General features: G+C 50.9%; 2 protein-coding genes across 6 annotated transcripts in view; one reads left to right on the top strand and one right to left on the bottom strand.

Moving 5' to 3' along the window:
• The window catches only part of LANCL2 (LanC like 2), a 98,026-nt gene that overhangs the window by 55,799 nt on the left and 22,707 nt on the right, over window positions 1-19,520 (top strand). For 2 of the 4 annotated variants that reach the window (XM_032643413.1, XM_032643414.1), the window contains 2 exons: window positions 64-136; window positions 2,705-5,176. In XM_032643413.1, coding sequence (XP_032499304.1) covers window positions 64-136; window positions 2,705-2,820 — 189 coding nt within the window. In that variant the 3' untranslated portion in view covers window positions 2,821-5,176. Of the gene's footprint in view, window positions 1-63; window positions 137-2,704; window positions 5,177-19,520 lie in introns of those variants that run through there. The other 2 variants (XM_032643410.1, XM_032643411.1) reach the window with 2 other exon arrangements.
• Window positions 15,510-19,520, bottom strand: part of VOPP1 (VOPP1 WW domain binding protein) — a 114,791-nt gene continuing 110,780 nt past the window's right edge. Inside the window, exon 5 of one of the 2 annotated variants that reach the window (XM_032643415.1) lies at window positions 15,510-18,235. In XM_032643415.1, the coding sequence (XP_032499306.1) occupies window positions 18,045-18,235 (191 nt within the window). In that variant the 3' untranslated portion in view covers window positions 15,510-18,044. The remainder of the gene's footprint in view (window positions 18,236-19,520) is intronic. The other variant, XM_032643416.1, reaches the window with a different exon arrangement.

Raw genomic sequence — 19,520 nt, 5'->3', positions numbered from 1 at the left:
TTAGGCGTTCCATTTTCACCAAGTGAAATCCCCACGCTTAAAAAGAAATGTCTTTCTCCCTAGTTTGCAGAATGGTGCCTAGAATACGGAACACATGGTTGCCGCATTCCTGACAGACCCTATTCTCTCTTTGAAGGTAAGAGTGAGGGAAAGCTCCGGGTTTAAGTATGTGGGTGTGTGCATTTGGTTCTCCTGACTCTGCACCATCACAGTTGATCTTAAATCGCTGCACAGCTGGTAAATACCGTGAGCAGAGTCGTTCATTGCAGAAAATTCTATTGAGCCTCTTTACCTTGCCTGTTTTGTGCGTGAACTTCCTCCAAGTAGTTTTAGATCTTTTGTGACCCGGATAGGCATAGGCTGTCTGCTGCTCAGTAATGGAAGAAAGTAACGTTTACTCCTGTGCGTTTCATCGGTAATGTGCGTGGAGTATTGATCTGTTCACAGCAGACTTGGTCAGTTACTTAAATGTATTAAGTCATGTAAAGAAGTACAAATAATTAATATTAGTAATTTTAAAGTATTAGTAAATACAAGTATTAGTAGTTGGAAAAAATAATGAGAATATTGAAGACAGTTCTGAAAAACAAGAGCAATGAAAGAAACCAGCAGACACATTGCGAGTCTGCTCCAGGCACACACGATACATAGCATTAATTCGGGAAAACAAAGCGGAAGTCCTACAGAGACTCAGATATTCTTTGTTTAGTGTGTGTGTGTGTAATGGTAATTTGGAACATAGGCCACAGAAACCAGAGGGCAAACGTTAATGGTGTTACGATAAATGGATGGTGACTTTTTAATTACTTTAGAAATCATCTTAAAGTGTCAAGATACCTTTTATAGTAATTCCAAAATAAATTTCAGAAGGAATAAATGAATACTTTTTAAAACATCAGAAAGTAGATGGGTGTTGCATTTTGTCAGGTGCCTTTCTTGAATCGGTTGATAAGATCACGCGGTTTTTCTTCTTCGGGCCCCTAGCAGTGTGGATCACATTGGTTGATTTTCAGATATTAAGCCAACCTTGCATCTCGGGAATGACCCTTACTTGGCCATGGTGTACAGTTCTTCTTATGTATTGCAGAATCATATTTGCTAATTGTTGTCGGTGAGTTTTGTGTCTATGTTCATGAAGAATATTGGCCTGTAGTTTTCCGTTCTTATACTGTGTTTGTCTGGTTTTGCCATCTGGGTGATACTGGCCTAATAAACTGTGAGAAGTACCTTCTCTGTTTTCTGTAATAGATTGTATATTAATTGGTGGAAGAATTCTCATTTAAATGTTTGGTAGCATTCTTCAGCGAAACCTTCCTAGCCGAGAGATTTCTTTTCCGGGAGTCTGAAGTTTACAAATTCAGTTTGTTTAATAGGTTACAAGGCTGTTCGAGTTATCTGTTTCATATTCAGTGAGTTTTAGTAGTTTGTATTTTCAAGATATTGCTCCAGTTCACCTGAGGGGTTAAATTTCTGTGCATAAAAAGCTTTGGTGGCAGTCCTTCGTTATCTTCTTTTTTTTTTTTTTTTTTTTGCGGTATGCGGGCCTCTCACCGTTGTGGCCTCTCCCGCTGCGGAGCACAGGCTCCAGACGCACAGGCCCAGCGGCCATGGCTCAGGGGCCCAGCCGCTCCACGGCATGCGGGATCCTCCCGGACCGGGGCACGAACCCATGTCCCCTGCATCGGCAGGCGGACTCCCAACCACTGCGCCACCAGGGAAGCCCCCTTCGTTATCTTCTTGATGTCTGAACTGTCTGTCGTGCTAATGCCCTGTTTTATTTCTGCTACTGAGATTTTAATTATATAATAGATAAACCAGCAAAAATTAGAGCATTTGTCATTATCTTTTGCAGAATAAGATCTTTTTAATATTCAAAGAAACTGTAACGAAAAAATGTTTCTCAGAATAAAAATTTTCGTCTTCTGGGTCATAAAAATGAGGTGTATTTGTATCAGATATAACACAGTTAATACCTGAACTCTAAATGGAGTTGATTCAGGTTCATAAATTCAAGTTGATCATGGCAAATTCAAAGCCCCAGCGGGTGAAAAAGCTTGGAATGTACCCTCCCGAGAGGCTGGGAAGCTCTTGCATTCTTCTGGGCCCCTGTGCCTCACAAGTGCCTGGCAGGAGACACTGACTAGGTTCTCGTTGGATGGGTGAGTGTCGGTGTGGAGGCCACTAGGCTGGAAGGGCCCACAGCGCCCAGGACCCTTTGTGGAGGAGCTCCCTCCTGCCAAGGGATCCTTCGGGTAGGCTGCTGAGCTACTGCAGTGATTGGTGGTGGGGATTTTGACCAAGCAAGTAAAGTTCGTTTTAAAATAACATTTTTGAAACCCAAAATGCAACCTTCCGTTTGGAATAAGAACGTAAAGGCTCTGAGAGGACGTTTATGTGTTGGAATATCACCGTAGCAGCGCGCTTAACCTTTTTGTTAGCACTTCTGTGAAATCATCTCAAAGTGTCAAGATACAAGATTAAAGCTCAGAAACCAATTTTTAAAATTAAGAGAATGAAGAAAACTGGTATTACCTGCTGGGTGCTGATGTGAAGATTTCCTTTTTGTGCGTGTGAAGTTATTTTCAAAGTCCTCCCCACCTTTCCCACATCCTTACAGCCCCAGTAAAGGCAGCCATCAGAGGTCACTCGGTTCTGGACCCCGCCACGCACCCTTTCTCACGAAGGACCGCGTTTTGCGTTGCAGGTATGGCTGGCACTGTTCACTTCCTCTCCGACATCCTGGCCCCAGAGGCATCACGGTTTCCAGCATTTGAACTCGGCTCTCCACAGAAGGATACAAAGGTGCAAAAAGACGACTGAGAGATCCAACTGGACCAGAAGCCACCGGCTTGCTTAGTGCCTGACACAGAACCAAGTGTGAATCCTGAAAGAGGGAGAAAAAGGAGAAGCAGGCACCCTCCCAGAACCCTGTGTCAGAATGTGATGACAGACCATCCCATCAGCGTTCTGTAACAGTGTCCCCTCACTGGTGTACAATATGAATTCCTCGTGTCCAGTTCTCTGTAGTGTGTGCATGTCTCTTGGTGTTTGCTGTCTGTAGGTGTAGGTTGTTCTAAACGGAAGCCCTTCTCTGTCCATGAGCCCGAGCTGGCTGTGCATGAGGGCACGCGGCAGCCTCTTCTCTGTACATAATATTTAAAGTGGGGTGTTTTCTGTACTGACAAACAGGAAATAGGCAGGTGGTGTCTCTCCTATGTAACAGAAGATTCTCCGCAGTGATGTCCCAGTCATAAGACTTTTCAGCATTTTCTGTGGGTACCTTTCAGATCAGCACGAGAGAAAGACCACTCCAGAAATGAAAAAAAATAGAACAGGTAGAGGGAGTTTGCTGGAGTAGGGGTTGGTGAGCCTTTCCACCAGGTAGAATGCTCCCTCTTTGTGTTTTGTGCTCACCTCAGTGTTTTTAAGAAGCCAGAGGGGGTGCATTGCAGCTCTGCTGGGGCTCCCATTCTCAGGCTCTTCGTGTGAAGTTCCGGACCCTGCTCGCAATCCAGGGCAGCTCGTGCCCTGGGGGTGGACTCATGACACCAGGGCCACTCGAGGGAGCCGTTTTCGTGGCCACATTGTAAATCATGTAGCCGTGACTGGGGGTTGGCCAGTCTAGACTCAGTGTGTGTTAGTAGAGTAGGCTGCACCTCAGTTCTGTCAGCGTTGCGACAGTGTTACAAGCACAGCGGGCACAATCCCAGACGCACGATGAGCGGAAGGATATGCGTCTCTTCCATGTCCCTCCAGCTGAACTCACTCCAGAGTTTGCTAAGTCGTCCAAATACAAATTTGGAATGAATTTAGTCCTTATTTCTGTCTACTATTTGGGTGATAAAAGTCTCACCTTTGATGAAACGTATTAGGCATAAAGTACTAGTCTGCATTTATGCATATGGAAAACAGTCTCCTACCCAAGAAAATTACGATTCTGTCTGTCTGACAGTTTTTATTTTAAAACTGGGCATTAATTTGGCTTAGCATACCCTCAGTAATTTTACCTTGTACATCTGTTTTTAGAAGAGTTTTGCTGTCATGGTATGAGTGGTCTAGGACTTTGTACAGACTTCTCATGAGCTAAGGCCAGTTCATAAAAGACAAGATAGGTCTCTCTGATGGTCTGGTCCTTATCTACAAGGGACTGTCAGATGTTTATCAGCCTCGTTTCCACTCCTTTCATAAAGGTGAGAGAGTGTCCATGTAGAAGACAGATCCCTTCACACGTGTGTAATTCTGTGCAGTCCTCAGGACCCTGCTGAGCCTTGGCGGTGGGGCCGACTCCCGAACACGTGCCCTTCGGTTTCTAAATGACGCCTCATGAGTCTCCGTCACGACTGTTCAAGTTAGGATGATGACTTCCATGGGTATAAATCCTCACGGTTGTGTTGTAACCGTCTTCCCGGGCCTGCTCATGTGCGTCCCCGGGGCCTGCAGGCGGGACGTGAGTGAGCCGAGGGGCTGTTTGTCCGAAGAGCTCCCCTGGTGTCGCAGCTCAGCCCAGCTGCACTGCTGCCACCTCGCGGGGCTTCGGCACGGAGTTTTACCCAAGCCGCCTCATTTCTCAGGGGGGCCAGTGGGGCTGCACAGGGTTCACCCCCCTCAGCAAGAGGGGGCAGCGTGTGGAGGCCCTGGTCCTGGCCACGTGTCTCCTGACCGGAAGCAGTGAGGGTGACCCTTCGTGACACCTGGGCGTCACGATGCCTTGTATGTTCGGCTTGTTTCTGCCTCGCACACTGAGGGAAGATGGAGTGCTTGTGAGGTAAACGGAGGAGATTGTATTTGCAGGGTTTTTTTAGAAGCCAGCTGGATTGACCCCTCCCGCTGGCCCACCAGATGTCAACAGAGACGCAGTCTGTGACTCCACAGTAACCCGCTTCCTGGGGCGCGACACGGGCGGCTGCATGGTGCCAGGTCCAGCTCTCAGTCCCCAGAGGCAGCGGGACAGAGGAGTCCCAGAGCTGGTTTAGTGGTTGTGATGAGTGCAATTTCGGACCTCAGAGCAGCTCACGGTGATTTCTTAGTTTGTGTATCCAAGATGTGTCTAAGTGTGTAAAATAATGTGTACGCACAATGCCATTTTAAAATAAGAAAGAGAAAACGTTGATGTCCACAGAAACTCTGTGGGGTTCCCTGTTTCGGTACTTAGTAAAAACATGGTTTTGTTGTGACACTTGCGGGGTCTTCGTCTCTTCTCACCTCTGCCTTTGAGAGCGACGGTTGGAAGCCTTGGCCACTGTTCTGAAGATGGCCTTCCTCGTGGAAAACGTGGCCGTTGCTCACGTTATGGCGTCCTAGGTGCTTCACTAGAATGACGGCTTTCTCTCTCTATCCCAAGGGCCTCCGAGCCCTGGGCAGTACCAAGAGAAGCCTGTCTTGAGCCTGCCCATGTGACAGGCCTTTACACTCACAGTCACCGTGAATGGCCCCAGCACGGCTGGGGTCACGGCGTGCATGGCGGTGGGCACTTTTCTCATCACTGTCTTACAAATGAGAAAGCTGATGGCCTTGACCAGGGTCACAGCCCAAGTGAGGGACAGTCAGGCTTCCGACCCGATGGTTCTTGCCAGTGGCCATACTTCTGACTTGTACTCAGTACCTCTTCCCCTACGTGCCCAACACGGAAGGTGAGAAATTGAAACCCCGGAGAGGCCCTGTCATCTGTGCTCCTGCCCTCCTGGGTCCCTCGAACCATTCAGTGCAATTCCATACTCTTAACTTCGTAAGGCAGTTCTCAACCGCTATTACTCATTTGCTAAATTCACAAAAGCAGGACCCAGGCGTGAGGTCCAGGTCCCCCAAACGTTTTTACAGACTGTCTTTACTCCTTCCCAGTCTCTCTGCTGAGCTTCAAGGGCCCCTTCCTTTCAGGTCTCTGTTTTTCCACATCATGTTTTCTGGAGGAGAGCCAGGTGTCCATTCCAACCAGACGGTCACCCCCAGCGCCTGTCAGCCTTCTGTCAAACTGGCCGGTGGCCTGGAAGGCTGTGCTGCGTCGTCGCTTCTCCTGATCAGAGGAAGGCCGCAGGCTCCTCCACGGCCCCTGCTCCCTGGGGTGGGGTCGCTGGGTGACGGAGGCTATGACGCGTCCAGTCGGCCTCACAACGCGCCCCTGCCCCCATTTCCCTCTCCAGTTTGCTCAAGTCCTCCACCCAGCATGCCAGCCAGGCCTTGTGCTCTGTGCTGAGAGTGACGGCGACAGCCACCCTCCTGCAGCTCGCCCGGCCCCGCGACGGACGCCTGCGGAAGGGCGCAGCCCCGCTCAGGCTCAGGGCCGGCCTGCCTGTGTCAGCACCTCGGACAGCTCCTCCGCCGCGCGGGCGCGGCGGCGGGCCTCCGGGCGTGCACTTCTGCCAATGGCGGGAGGGCACCGCGGCGAAGTGTGACCGGTTCAGCCTCGCGGCGCCGTGACCTCTGGCGTGAGGCTGCGGCTGGCCCCTGTCGTCAAGGAGCCTGTGGAGTGGGCATCCAGCGCAGAGGCTGGAGCAGCCTGTGTGAATTTGGATCAGCCGTTTCCTAGAGTCTGTGTAATCAGGACCTTATTTGGACTAACCAACCTTATTTGGTTAGTGGAATAACAAATGGAGAAAGCATCTAGCACGTGGAAGTGCTCTGTGATGGGGGAGTTGAAGGTGTGCGTGTAGTGCTTGTGTGTGAAGAAACGGGCTCACTCTCCTGAGTAATGAAATGAAAAACCAGGTCTGCCCAGCTCCAAAATCCCAGGCCACGCCACCATCGCGCACCACTGCTCTGCCTAGCATCCCCGAGCTTTCGGCCATCGTGGGCATGGGCGTGTGTGTGCCCAGCCGCACCAGGGTCCTTCAAGGGGAAGAGTCTGCCACGGGGGCAAGGAGGAACCAAGCCACAGTTTCAGGCTTACACAAAATCTAAAAGTTCAGAGAGGCTGGGTGTTCCGTCCTCCAGCCTGATCTTTGTTCAATGCCCCTAGAGGTCTTCCCGCTTCTGCACCAGGTAGATCCTTGTGGCTTTCATAAGATCATCATCAGATGCAGTGCTGGTCACATGTTAACAGGGACCTCACGCCCTCCTTAAAGTATTGTTCGCGAGAGAATGAAACATGCAGCAAGCAGCATGATCACATATCCACCCATAATCATACAGGTGTCTCCCACGGTCCCACGAACTGAGGAAGCCAGCTTTTCAAACCGTTTCGTCAGAGAGGCCACAGGGTTATCCAGCGCTTTATGCTTGGCTGCTGGGAACTAAAAGGGGGGTAACGAACAGGACGGTGCTGCCTCCAGAGGCTCTCCGGTAGCAGGAAGGGCCATGCTCCCTGCAGCTGAGCTGAAAGTTCTGAGAACTTGCCTGCTTGAAGGGCGTCATTGTTCTGCCCTGACACTTGAATCAGAGATTGTTTAGAGAATTCTGCACTGGAAGCCACTTTCCTCCTGAAATTTCGAGGCATCATACTGACTTCTAGCTTCCAGTGTTACCTCCGAGAACCTCAGAGCCGCAGTGATTGTTTCCTTGTGCTCAGATGTTGTGTTTTGATGTGAGCACTTTGCAAATTGTACAGTTTTTTCTCTGTCACGATGATGAGCCTAGTCCTGGGGTTTTTTTTTTTTTTCTTTAACATCTTTATTGGAGTATAATTGCTTTACAATGGTGTGTTAGTTTCTGCTGTATAACAAAGTGAATCAGCTATACATATACATATATCCCCATATCTCCTCCCTCTTGCGTCTCCCTCCCACCCTCCCTACCCCACCCCTCTAGGTGGTCACAAAGCACCGAGCTGATCTCTCTGTGCTATGTGGCTGCTTCCCACTAGCTATCTATTTTATATTTGGTAGTGTATATATGTCCATGCCACTCTCTGGCTTCGTCCCAGCTTACCCTTACCGCTCCCCGTGTCCTCAAGTCCATTCTCTATGTCTGCATCTTTATTCCTGTCCTGCCCCTAGGTTCTTCAGAACTTTTTTTTTTTTTTTAGATTCCATACATATGTGTTAGAATACGGTATTTGCTTTTCTCTTTCTGACTTACTTCACTCTGTATGACAGACTCTAGGTCCATCCACCTCACCACAAATAACTCAATTTCGTTTCTTTTTATGGCTGAGTAAGATTCCACTGTATCTATGTGCCACATCTTCTTTATCCATTCATCTGTCGATGTAGTCCTGGGTTCTTGGTAGGCCCTTCCAATCTGGGAACTCGTGTGTTTCAATTCTAGGAAATTTTCTTGAATTATTTCTTAATGTTTTTTTCCCCTCCACCTTTTTGCTTTCCTTTCCAAGAGATTTCAACTTTATTTTCAAATCCTTCCATTGTGTGTTTAGTTCCAGGAGTTTTTCTTGTTCTCAGGGTATCTTTTGTGTATATCCTCTTCTTGTTGCAATATTTTATCTCTTTGAGGATGTTAATTTACTCAACACATAGTCATGAAGGGCTTATTCAATGCCACACATTATTCTGGGCACTTGGAATCCATCAGTGATCAAAACAGTCAAAAAGTTTTATCTTGTAGAGTTTGTGTAGCAGCGAGAGACAAGCAATAAGGCTAAATAGACAGATTTTCTCCTATAAGGTAATAAATAATATGGAAAAAAAGATAGAATAAAACAAAATAAGAGGGACTGATGGTGGAGAGAACACAAATTACTGTTTTAAACAGGATGGTCAGAGTAAGACTAGAGACGGTGACATTTGAGCCAAGACTTGAAGAAATTAAAGGAGTTGGCCAGATGAGTATCTGTGGAAAAAGCACCTGACAAAGGCCGTGCCCTGTTCAAGAGTGGAGTGAATGACCACGCGGGGGAGGGGGCGGGGAGGAAGGCAGGCCCGGGCCTGGAAGGCCATTCGGAGGAGTTTGGCTTTTGCTCTGGGTGAAGTACAGAGCCACTGGAGGGTTTGAGCAAAGGAAGGACGTTATCTGATTTACGCGTCGAAGGGGACATCCTGAGAGAATGCCTGGTGGACCTAGGGAAACCAGAAGGCTGGTCCAGGAGAGAGATGATGTGGGCTTGGCGAGAATGGTCGGCCTCTTGCTGTGTCCTAGAGCCAGTAGGATTCCTGATGGCCAGTGCAGAGCACGAGAGAGCAGAGTTAGCCTTGGAAGGGGCGTCGCCAGCAGCTGAGATGTGGAAGAGGCCAGTCGGGGGTCCGGGCATGTGGAGTCTGAGGTGACCGGGACGGCTGGAGTTTGGAGAGAAATCTGGGAGGGAACTGTCACTTTGGAGTCATTTGCATATTGATTATTTACAGCTGTGAGCTGAGAGAGCTCACCCAGAAAGTGCGGGGAAAGGGAATAGGGAAGGAAGGGGCTAAGGCAGAGCCTTGGCCACATAACACCAAGAATCGGGAGGAGTTTGCTCCAGCAAAGGAGGATGAGAAGAAGACCTCTACCTCATTGGGTAGAGGTCTGTTTTCCTGGAGGCCAGTGAGGAAATTTTACGTGTGCAGAGGAGTGACCAGCTGCTTCAGTCGATCCTGATAAGTGAGAGAAATGCTAGGAGTTGGCCATTGCATCCAGCAGCCTGGAGGTCCTTGGTGAATTGGTGAGCAGGACAGACAACGCTAAAGGGAGTTTGGTTGCAAAAGAGAGGAAAGAAATGGGGCCATAGTTGGTAAGAGAAATAAGATCAAGAAAAAACTTTTTTTTTTTTTAAATAACAGCATGTTTGTAAACCAATGTGATCCAATGGGAGCTTTTAAAAAACGTGATGTAGGGACTTCCCTGGCGGCTCAGTGGTTAAGAATCCGCGTGCCAATGCAGGGGACACAGGTTCAATCCCTGGTCCGGGAAGATCCCACACGCTGCAGAGCAACTAAGCCCGTGTGCCACAACTACTGAGCCCGCGTGCTGCAACCACTGAAACCTCTGTGCTCTAGGGCCTGTGCTCCCTCCGCAACAAGAGAGGCCACCACCATGAGAAGCCCGCGCGCTGCAACAATGAGCAGCCCCCGCTCGCCGCAGTCAGAGAAAAGCCCGCGCGCAGCAATGAAGACCCAACGCAGCCAAAAATAAAATTATTATTATAATAATGTGCTGCGTAATCAGTACCAGTGTCACACCTGAGAAAACTAACAATGATCCTGTAACACGCTGCATCCAGGCCACGTCCGGTGCCCCGACCGAGCCAGGAGGGCTTTAAGTCTGTATTGTTGTTGTTTTCCGTCAGCATCCAATCTAGGTTCCTGCTTCCTATTTTGTTAATCTTTTCATAACCTAGGACACTCACCTGCTTTTTTGTTTTGTTTTTAACGATATCAACTTTCTGAAGACACCAGGACTGTTGTCTTATAAATCTCCCCCATGAGTTTGTCTGATTCTTTCCCCACGGAAACTTGTCCTGCCGTCTCCCCACTTCCTGAAACTTGGAGGTTCAGTTTGGACTCTGGAGCTACACTGTCCAGTATGGTAACCACTAGCCACCGATGAGTATCTGAATGTAAATTAGTTTCATGAAGATTAAGTTAAATTTTAAAATCCAGTCCCTGCATCTCCCTAGCCTCATTTCTTTTTTTTTTTTTAACATCTGTTGGACTATAATTGCTTTACAATGTTGTGTTAGTTTCTGCTGTATAACAAGGTGAATCAACTATATGTATCCTAGCCTCATTTCAAGTGCCCAATATCCACATTTAGCCCGTGGCTACTGTACTGGACAGTGCAAGTATTTCCATCATCATAAAAATGTCTGTCAGACAACACTGCTCCAGATGTGGTTATATCCTGGTTGGACATTTTTGGCAAGACTGTTTCTTAGGTGGTATTTTGTACTCCGTACTGCATCACATGCAGAGGCCTGGTTGGGAGTCCCAGGGTGTCCTGAGGGACTTGTAAACTGCACTAGGAATATCACACGCCCTCCACATCCTTCTGTGGTCGTCAGTCGGGATGCTACATCCTGTGATGGAAAGATTTCTAGGGAAAAGAAAATAAAATCAAAGAATTTTAGAGCTGAGAGGGAAGTTTGATTATTTTATAAGCAGCTAAGGAAACTGAGGCCCATAGAGGTTCAAGACTTGCCCAAGGTCACTGATGCTGATTGGAAGCAGAGAATCACCTTTGACAAGCATCTTCTTACTCCTGGCCATTCATGTATCAGAGTTGAAAATACCCTGTGGCAACTGAGATCACACTACTAAAAAAATCACAAAATACCTTTTGTTGAGTATCAGTGTTAGGTACTGTATTTAGTCCTTAAAAAAATTACTTCTCACAACCACCCCACAAGGAAGGTTACTTACAGAAAATCTCTGATTCACAGGAATTTATTGTTTCAGGTAATAAACCTAGAATTGGTTCAACCCTATGAAAGCTGGTATCTCTGTGATCATCATGGCCTTTCCATCATGGTCACAAGGTAGCTGCTGCAGCTCCAGATATCACATCAGTGTTGAAAGCAGGGTGAACCTGCATGTGGCGGTGCCAGCAACTCCAGTCTCATTCATGACAAAAGTGAAATCTTTCCCAGAGGCCCAGAGTAGACTTCTGTAGTATCTATCATTGGCCAAGACTGGGCCCGTTGCAAAGAAAATGTGTGGCTCTTCTGGCTTCTACAGAAGAAACAGGGAAGGGAATGGGGGTTGGATTAAACCAAACAACATGGAGGTGTTCCTGTCCTCACGGTTCGGTTGAGGAAGCTGAGGCTCAGAGTGCAGAACCCCTCACGGGGGGCTAACCAGTGAGTTTAAGCGGCAGAGATGCTTTGACTCCGGAGCCCACGATGAGTGCGGTGTGCTCACTGAAGAATGAAAATGAGGACTCGGGTTGCCAGGTCTGGGCTGGTTCACACACTTCAAGGGGTAGGATGTGTGTGTCCTCAAAGAACAGGGGAGAGGCTGCCCCAGACCGTGATGCTGCCACCCGAATAATAAGCTGAGGAAGGACATTGAGGAGAAGAGTGCCGCAGGTATCTGGGGGTGGACAGCTTACAGAAGTCTTACTTACTCCACTCGTAATATATACTTAAAGCTACATTTCATGTATCTATATACTTAATGCCGTATATATTCAGTGCTATGTTTCTATATCATAAATATTTCATAAATATATTTATTTAATATATGCCATATTTCATGTTTTCTCCCCAACCTTCTCTCTTCCATGAGAGCTTGGTCTTTCCAGCCTTGGTCTTGCCAACCACACACCTCTCGAGAAGGTGCTTCTCACAGTTGGTGAGAGATTCATGTAATAAATGATACAAACTGAACAAAAATGGGGCTTCCGGCCCCTGCTCAAGTTGGCAGCTATGCATGGACCGTGGCTTATACTCAGTGCCTGCCAAGCCTGGTGGGACACGTCAGTACAATCTTCCCAGTGGGAATATTTGCCGAAAGCCCGGGAAAATAAATGTACAGATGCTTCGAGCCAGCAATTTAAGCCTCAGGTTTTATTCTGAGGAAATAAATGTGGATGAACATTTAAAATGGTCACAGGCTCGCTCAGCACAGCATTGTCCATAATAGGGGAAAATGAGCAACAATTTTTGCAAAAGAAGCAAGTTGGAGAAATACATTAATACCGAAAAGTGAAACAAAACATATATGTGGTAAAATTAGGAAGAAAGGCAGGCGGTGGTAGGCGGCGCAATGGAGCCGCTGCGCGGGGCACCTCCGTCCTGCGTCCTGAGTGGCTTGCGTGTTCACGTGAGTACATCTGCTCTGCAGCATCCGCAGTTACGCCAGCAAACTGAGAGGCGTCACCAGAAAGCCTGGTTTTCCACGGCAGCCACCGTCCTGGGGGTTTGTAGGCGATCTCGGCCCGCACAGTCATCCGGGACTAGGCGTCCACGGCCCGGGGTCCGGACTGGCGCGGGAGGGAGCGCCTCGGGGCCCGGCGGGAGTTCAGGGCGACTCGGGTCCCCTGCGTCCTCACCCCACCACCGGCCCGGCCCCTCGCCGCTCGCTCCCGAGCGTCCGGCCGGCATCCACCATACGCCTTAGGCAAAAGTTACACTCATTATTCTGGGTGTGTAGAATACTTTGCTGTTTAAAGATGAAAAATAAAATGGAGCGACCCCCAAATTAGATCGGAGTGTGTGGGTTAAATCACCTGCGGCGCAGCCGTGTGGTGGGGCGCTGTTTAATCATTGCAGGGAAGAAGCAGGAGACTATTTAAATGCCAGGAAAAATGCTAGAGGAAAGTGGGCTACGAAGGATCCCGCGGTGCACCTGTGTCGTCAGAGCGAGGGACCTAGAAAGCGACGGAAACACGCCCAGCCGCAGTCTCGGGATACTGGGGTCGCAGGTGATTTCTGTTTACCTTTTGCTTTGTGCTTTACTGTACGGTCTACATTTTAGATTAAAAATAAAGGCACGGGTTGGGTTTTGAGTAAAAAAGTATCAGCAGGGACTTTGCCAAGAAGGGCTAAGCAGGGTCCCCTCCTGGAGCCTCCCCGGGGCCGCCCCACCCGCTTCGCGCAGGTGCCGCGCCCCAGCCTGGCTCGGGGCGGGGCGGGGCGGGGCCCAGTCTCCCGTCCCCTCTCTGGGCGGGCGATCTGGGCGCAGAAGCCGCGGTCCCCGGTCCCGGGCTCATCGCGGGGTGTCGCGTGCGTCGCTGGCTGTCCAACTCGCACCACACCCTGGGCGCCTCCGTAGCCCCACTTTCCAGATGGGGAAACGGGGACACCAGGACGTCCCGTGCCCCCAGTCGTCAGGGCGACTCCGAGGCGGGGCGTCCGGAACGCCCGTCCATGTGCGCGTATGGTCTCTCCGTGCCCACCCGGCTCCACCGCGAGCGCTAAGCCAGGGCCCTCACCACAACACAGGGCGACGAGGACGGCCGGCGAGAGCAAGCGCAGAAGGTGGGCAGAGGGAGCCGGTCTCCAAGGTCAGCGCGCCCAGAGCGTCCTCCCCAGGCTCTGGGGGACTCGGCTGGCCGGGCACCGGCCTGAGCTAGGCGCGGACGTGCCTTCCCAGGGCTCCCCAGAACCGAACCACACGTGCCGGGCACTGGGACCTTTGGGTACTTGAGGACGAGACACACGGACCCTCCCCGCTCCGCCGCCTGGAGGGAGGGACCGGGCTTCGCATCTCCCCAGGGGAGCGCAGAGAAGGGGCGTGGAGAGCGGGACTGCCTGCCCGGGGACCTGGAGACTGGAGGCCTCCCGCCCACCAGACTCTGCCCTCGGTGGATCCTGTCACCTTCTTTCTGCCCCCCTCACCCCTCCACCCATCCAACTCCTGCACCTGCATCCTAGGGCCCAGCCCTAGACTCCGGTGAGAAAGGTCCTAGCAGCCTGTGAGTACAACCTCGTCACCTCTGAGGGGAGAAACTCATTCAAGGGCACGAGTGGGTAGCAGGTTTTGGGGGATGGGGCTCTGGCGAGAGGACACGACTTCTGCCACCCGTATCCGCATCTCTTCTGCACCCACACGGGGGCACGCTGCTAACTTCCTCCTGACCATGACAGGCGTGAAGAAGCCAACTACCGCCTTTCCCTCCCTACCCTTGCTTGAGAGCAACTCACCTTCTATTTCAGAAACTACAATTTCTGATCTCGCACTTTTTTGCCTTGATAACTATCATGGACTTTTGGGAGTTCAGTGAAATTTGGGAGGGACAGACAAGAGTGAGTACTGTTTACCATCTCCAGTCATGACCTTTGATGTGTAAATGACCTGCTCCCGTTTCACTGGGGGAAGCTGAGGACCAGCGGGTTGTCCAGTGAGGCGTCTAAATCAGCTCTGCGTTCCCCACCAGCAGGCAGGCTGGCCTCTTCTACCTTATTTCCTGTCCTGTTTTAATATAGTAAATTATAAGACACTTTTTGATAAACATTATCTCAGTTGGTGATTCATCTAAAATACAGCCTAACTGTAGCAGCTATAGATCTGTGAGAGAAATACAGTTTCTGACCAAATAAAGTTGGATTCTTTCTTTTTTTAAATAAATTTATTTATTTATTTTTGGCTGCATTGGGTCTTCGTTGTTGCGCGCGGGCTTTCTCTAGTTGTGGCGAGCGGGGGCTACTCTTCTTTGTGGTGCGCGGGCTTCTCATTGCAGTGGCTTCTCTTTGTTGTGAAGCATGGGCTCTAGGTGCACAGGCTTCAGTAGTTGCAGCACGTGGGCTCAGCAGTTGTGGCACACGGGCTTAGTAGCTCCGCGGCATGTGGGATCTTCCCGGGCCAGGGCTCGAACCCGTGTACCCTGCATTGGCAGGCGGATTCTTAACCACTGGGCCACCAGGGAAGCCCTAGAGTTGGATTTTTAAAATCAAGGCTCCCCTACCTATGCAAAGTACACTCAGGCCCCCAGATAATTAATATCAGTATTAGCTGTGAGTCCACATAATTAATGCTTCTGTCTTCCTATTCTGAGAATTTTTTCCTTAGCTAGATATTTTAAATGTGTTGGTGAAACAAAAGTTCCTTATCTTCTTGGATCGCATCTAATTTCCAGTTCTCCTGAGACTGGGTGCATTCCTCACGCACTCCATCCACCCCACCCAGCTGAACTGAGAGCCCACTGTGCATCCTTCTTTAGAAACTTCGTCTCTCCCCTCTTTCCCACTCCCCAGCAAAAGAGTCAAAGCACACACCCAAATTTATTTTTATTTTGCATACATAGGAAACATGACCCTATCAAAAGTACAGAAAAGAGAAATAAGCCAAGTGTTACAAGAGGAAAAGCACGCACGGATCTGCTCCCAGCTCCTCCTGGCCACACCTGCTACGGAACTCTGTGGAACTTCACACACCAGGAACTGGACCGGCTCCAAGCGGTGGGCACTGTCCACCGACAGCACGGGGGGAAACAGAATGGGCAGGAAATGTCACTGCGAGTGGAATTTCCACACACAGTGTCAGTGCCCACGGTAGTGGGTTCTCACCCTGGTTCAAGGGAAAACAAAATTTATCTCACACAAACATGAATATAAAATTGTTGAGTGCTACGTAAATCACTGTCTCAAGATCATTTGCTATCAAAAAGATAAACAACATTTCGTCACGGACATTTGGGTGGCTACTCAGCTGCACCCAATCCAACTCGGGAGAAACTGGACCTGAAGATGCAAAACGAATGACCTGGAGGAAGAGGACCTTCCGGACCCATGCAGCTGTCCTGGGTTGTAAACAGCAAATGTTGCGCTTCGTTGTCTCATTCGAATCAAGGACTTGAGTGCGGGGAGGTACTAAGTTGGGCACAGGAGTTCGGAGGTCACACTCGGTGGTCAAAGACACCGGCAGCAGCATCCGTGTTCACAGACTGTTTCCAAGGGGTTCATCTGGCTCCAGGAGCGTCCTGTGGAATTCCCGGGGAGGCTCCCAGATTCCCCACCCTTAGAAAAGGTAAGTCAGTGTGGCCCCATCCTGATTCCTCACTCCTACGCCACAGACGTGTCCCAGTAGAGCAGGGACACGGAGACTAGGGCTAGGGAATGAAAACCCTCAGTATCCACTCGGTGAGATGTCCTGACGCTCAGGTTCAATGAGTGACAACTCCTCAAGAGGCTCTGTTGAGTTCATTTCAAAAATAAGCACTCTGGGCTTCCCTGGTGGCGCAATGGTTGGGAGTCCGCCTGCCGATGCAGGGGACATGGGTTCGTGCCCCGGTCCCGGAAGATCCCACATGCCGCGGACCGGCTGGGCCCGTGAGCCATGGCCGCTGAGCCTGCGTGTCCGGAGCCTGTGCTCCGCAACGGGAGAGGCCACAGCAGTGAGAGGCCCGTGTACCACAAAATAAAAAAAAAATGCACTCCACCCCACCACTACATATACAGGGACCTACATGTCTCGGCTATGCGGCTTTGCCCTTCCTACACGTGACCTGTCAGGTCTCACTCTGGGTTTAAATACGCGACCGTGGGCATTACTCACTATGCAGAAGAACAGGACCCCGGCCCCCTGACAACCCCAGGACTACCTGTGATCCCAGGGCCAGAGAGGTTTCTGAGCCAGGCTTTGCGTTTCCAACCAGATCTTCTTTATTCTAATTTTGATGAATTCATCATCAGTGAAGCCTTTCAGTCCTTTCTGAAGAGATCGCTCTGCAGTCCTGGGGTCTTGCGTTCCCGTCTCTTTCTTAGCAAGCTCCTCCCGTTCGGAGCCCGGCGCACACCTGCTGAGGCCAACCAGCCAGGGCCCAGGCCTGCCCAACCCAGGCTCGAGCCACTGACTGCGCCCTGCTGGGACAACTCTCTCCAGAGGCTGACGTGGCTTCCCAGCCGGATGCGCCTGTCTGCTTTGAAAGTGTCCATCACAACGCACCGTCAGAGCGACCTCAGGGGACGGCGCAGAGCTGTCTGGCTGTGATCACAGGCCAGAGAGCTGCCGATGTCCAGGAAAGACTCCGAGCCTGACCTCAGGACAGGACTCCACGCCATCTTCCACAGGACACACTGAAAAGGGCTCGAACACTCTTTTCCCCAAGTCAGACCAAGAGCTCATCAAATGCAATGTCTGGTTGGAGGCAGGGGGCAATTTCCCATGAATTTAAATAACGTTCCTTAGTGACTTTCAGGTAACTATAGACAGCAACTTGGCCTGATTCTAGATCCCCATCTCCTTGAGGTGCAAGCCGTGCCCAGGGCTCTCCCAGCCCTGGCTGTGCAGAGGGCAGCTCTGGTCTTCAGGAAGGGGATGGAGAAGACGGGGCTCCGAGGCTGCGCCACCAACGCCTGTTTTCTCTGAGAGCCTTTGGAAGAGGAAGACTGATGGGCAAGGGGCTCACACAGCTGGCCCTGTGGTGCCTCGTTTCAGACGGGCCGCCTGCCGTGTGTGGGGCCTTCCGGGCGCCCTGGGCCCCTCCTCGCGTTCACGCGTACTCACCTGCACGCGCCCTGCCTCACCTTCTGCCGGGGTCTCTCCCCTGAGGGTCTGGATGCGCCACCCTTGGGGGTCAACCCTCGGGACTCTCCACTCGGCCAGAGCACAGATGACATTGGAAACAGAAGCAACAGAGGAGACACGGGGTGAATTCAAATACTGGTCCTCCAAGGAAAACTTGAAAGGAAGCTGTGCTTGCTTTGAAGATATCAGAAAGGAATTTGCCCTTAGTGGCTCAGAAGACCATTCCTGGAGGTGAACAGTGATGGGGCACCAGGGAGGGCGGGTGACAGCCTCCCCCGGCTACTTGGCCTTCACCACCTGTTCATATGGGGGCGGTGGCGTGTTGCAGTAGGAAGGGGGCGGTGGGTAGGCCATGCTTCCCTGGGGTGAGTTGGGTTGGACCTGGAAAGCCATCGCCACAGGGTTCCCAGCAGGGTTCATCCCTGGTCCTCCAGGGTCGGTGTAAAACGGCAGCCCCAGCTGCTGGGCTCCTGAAAGACAGGCAAGCAGATGTGAGCACAGCAGAAAAAACCCACAGCCCATCACAGCCAGGGCCCAGACACAGCAGGGCACCTGGGATCAGGTGACGAGCAAAGGGGACATGCCAGCCCCCGCCTCCTGGAGCTTCTCCTCTACTGGATGCAGACAGCCAGAAAGCTCCACAACCCAAGAGGGTGTCTAAGTGATGGAGGGAGGTCAGCGGGATCAGGTGTGGCAGGGACCAAGCCGCAGCCGAGTGACACACCAGGGCAGCTCTGCCAAGACCTTGGGGAGGTGCACCCAAAAATTACCGACAGAGAGGGCCGAGTGTCCCTTAGAGCCTAAAAAGCCTGGGCGTAGAAAGGTGAGTCAACTCAGAGAGAACTGAAAAGAGGACCCTGTGTTCCCGAATCTCGGCCAGAATCATCACCGGCACCTCCACGCACTTTTTGAGAACAGTTTGCTGAAGTACCAGCTCCACTCCCACCTGCTGGATTAACGTTTAATCAGGGCAGATTACCTGTCATCCAGGTGAGCCCAATTCCCAGATAAGGCGACGACCTACGGGGCGGATGCCAGCGGGGTGGGCTGACATGTCTGTGGACTCTCTCCCTGCCCTGGATGCTGCAGGAGAAGGATGCTCTTGTCTCAGGGAGACTGTAGGATGCAGGCTGAGCCCTGCTGCGGGCCAGGGTGCAGGGCACGGGGGTCCAGAGAGCATAGACGGTGACAAGAGGGAATATACTGGTCACCCTGCCCAAAATCTAGCCCTAACTCTCTTTTTCTTTTTTTTTTTTTTTTTTTTGCGGTACGCAGGCCTCTCACTGCTGTGGCCTCTCCCGTTGCGGAGCACAGGCTCCGGACGCGCAGGCTCAGCGGCCATGGCTCACGGGCCTAGCCGCTCCGCGGCATGTGGGATCTTCCCGGACCGGGGCACGAACCCGCGTCCCCTGCATCGGCAGGCGGACTCTCAACCACGGCGCCACCAGGGAAGCCCTCTCTTTTTCTATTTTAACAGTAGAAATACCTGAGCTGCTGCTTTGGAGCCTATTCCTTTGATCTGCTTTTTCTGATCGTGTTGACAACATGACAGGATACTGACTAAACAATTAAAGAATCGAGAAGAGAAACTGTGGGCTCCGGGTTTTATGTGGGCTGGGCTAGGCCTCATTCAACCCAGGAGACACTCGGGCACAGAGAGGTCGTCTCTGTGTGTGTATCGTTTAGGGTCTTTTTTTGTGCAAACCTTCCTCTGCCACAGTTTAACTGAATAAAGGTCAGATTCCCGGAAAGATG

This window comes from Phocoena sinus, chromosome 9, assembly GCF_008692025.1.
Source record: "Phocoena sinus isolate mPhoSin1 chromosome 9, mPhoSin1.pri, whole genome shotgun sequence".
NCBI lineage: Eukaryota > Metazoa > Chordata > Mammalia > Artiodactyla > Phocoenidae > Phocoena > Phocoena sinus.
Note: the sequence above shows the minus strand (reverse complement) of the source record. Positions and strands in the feature narration are given on the sequence as shown.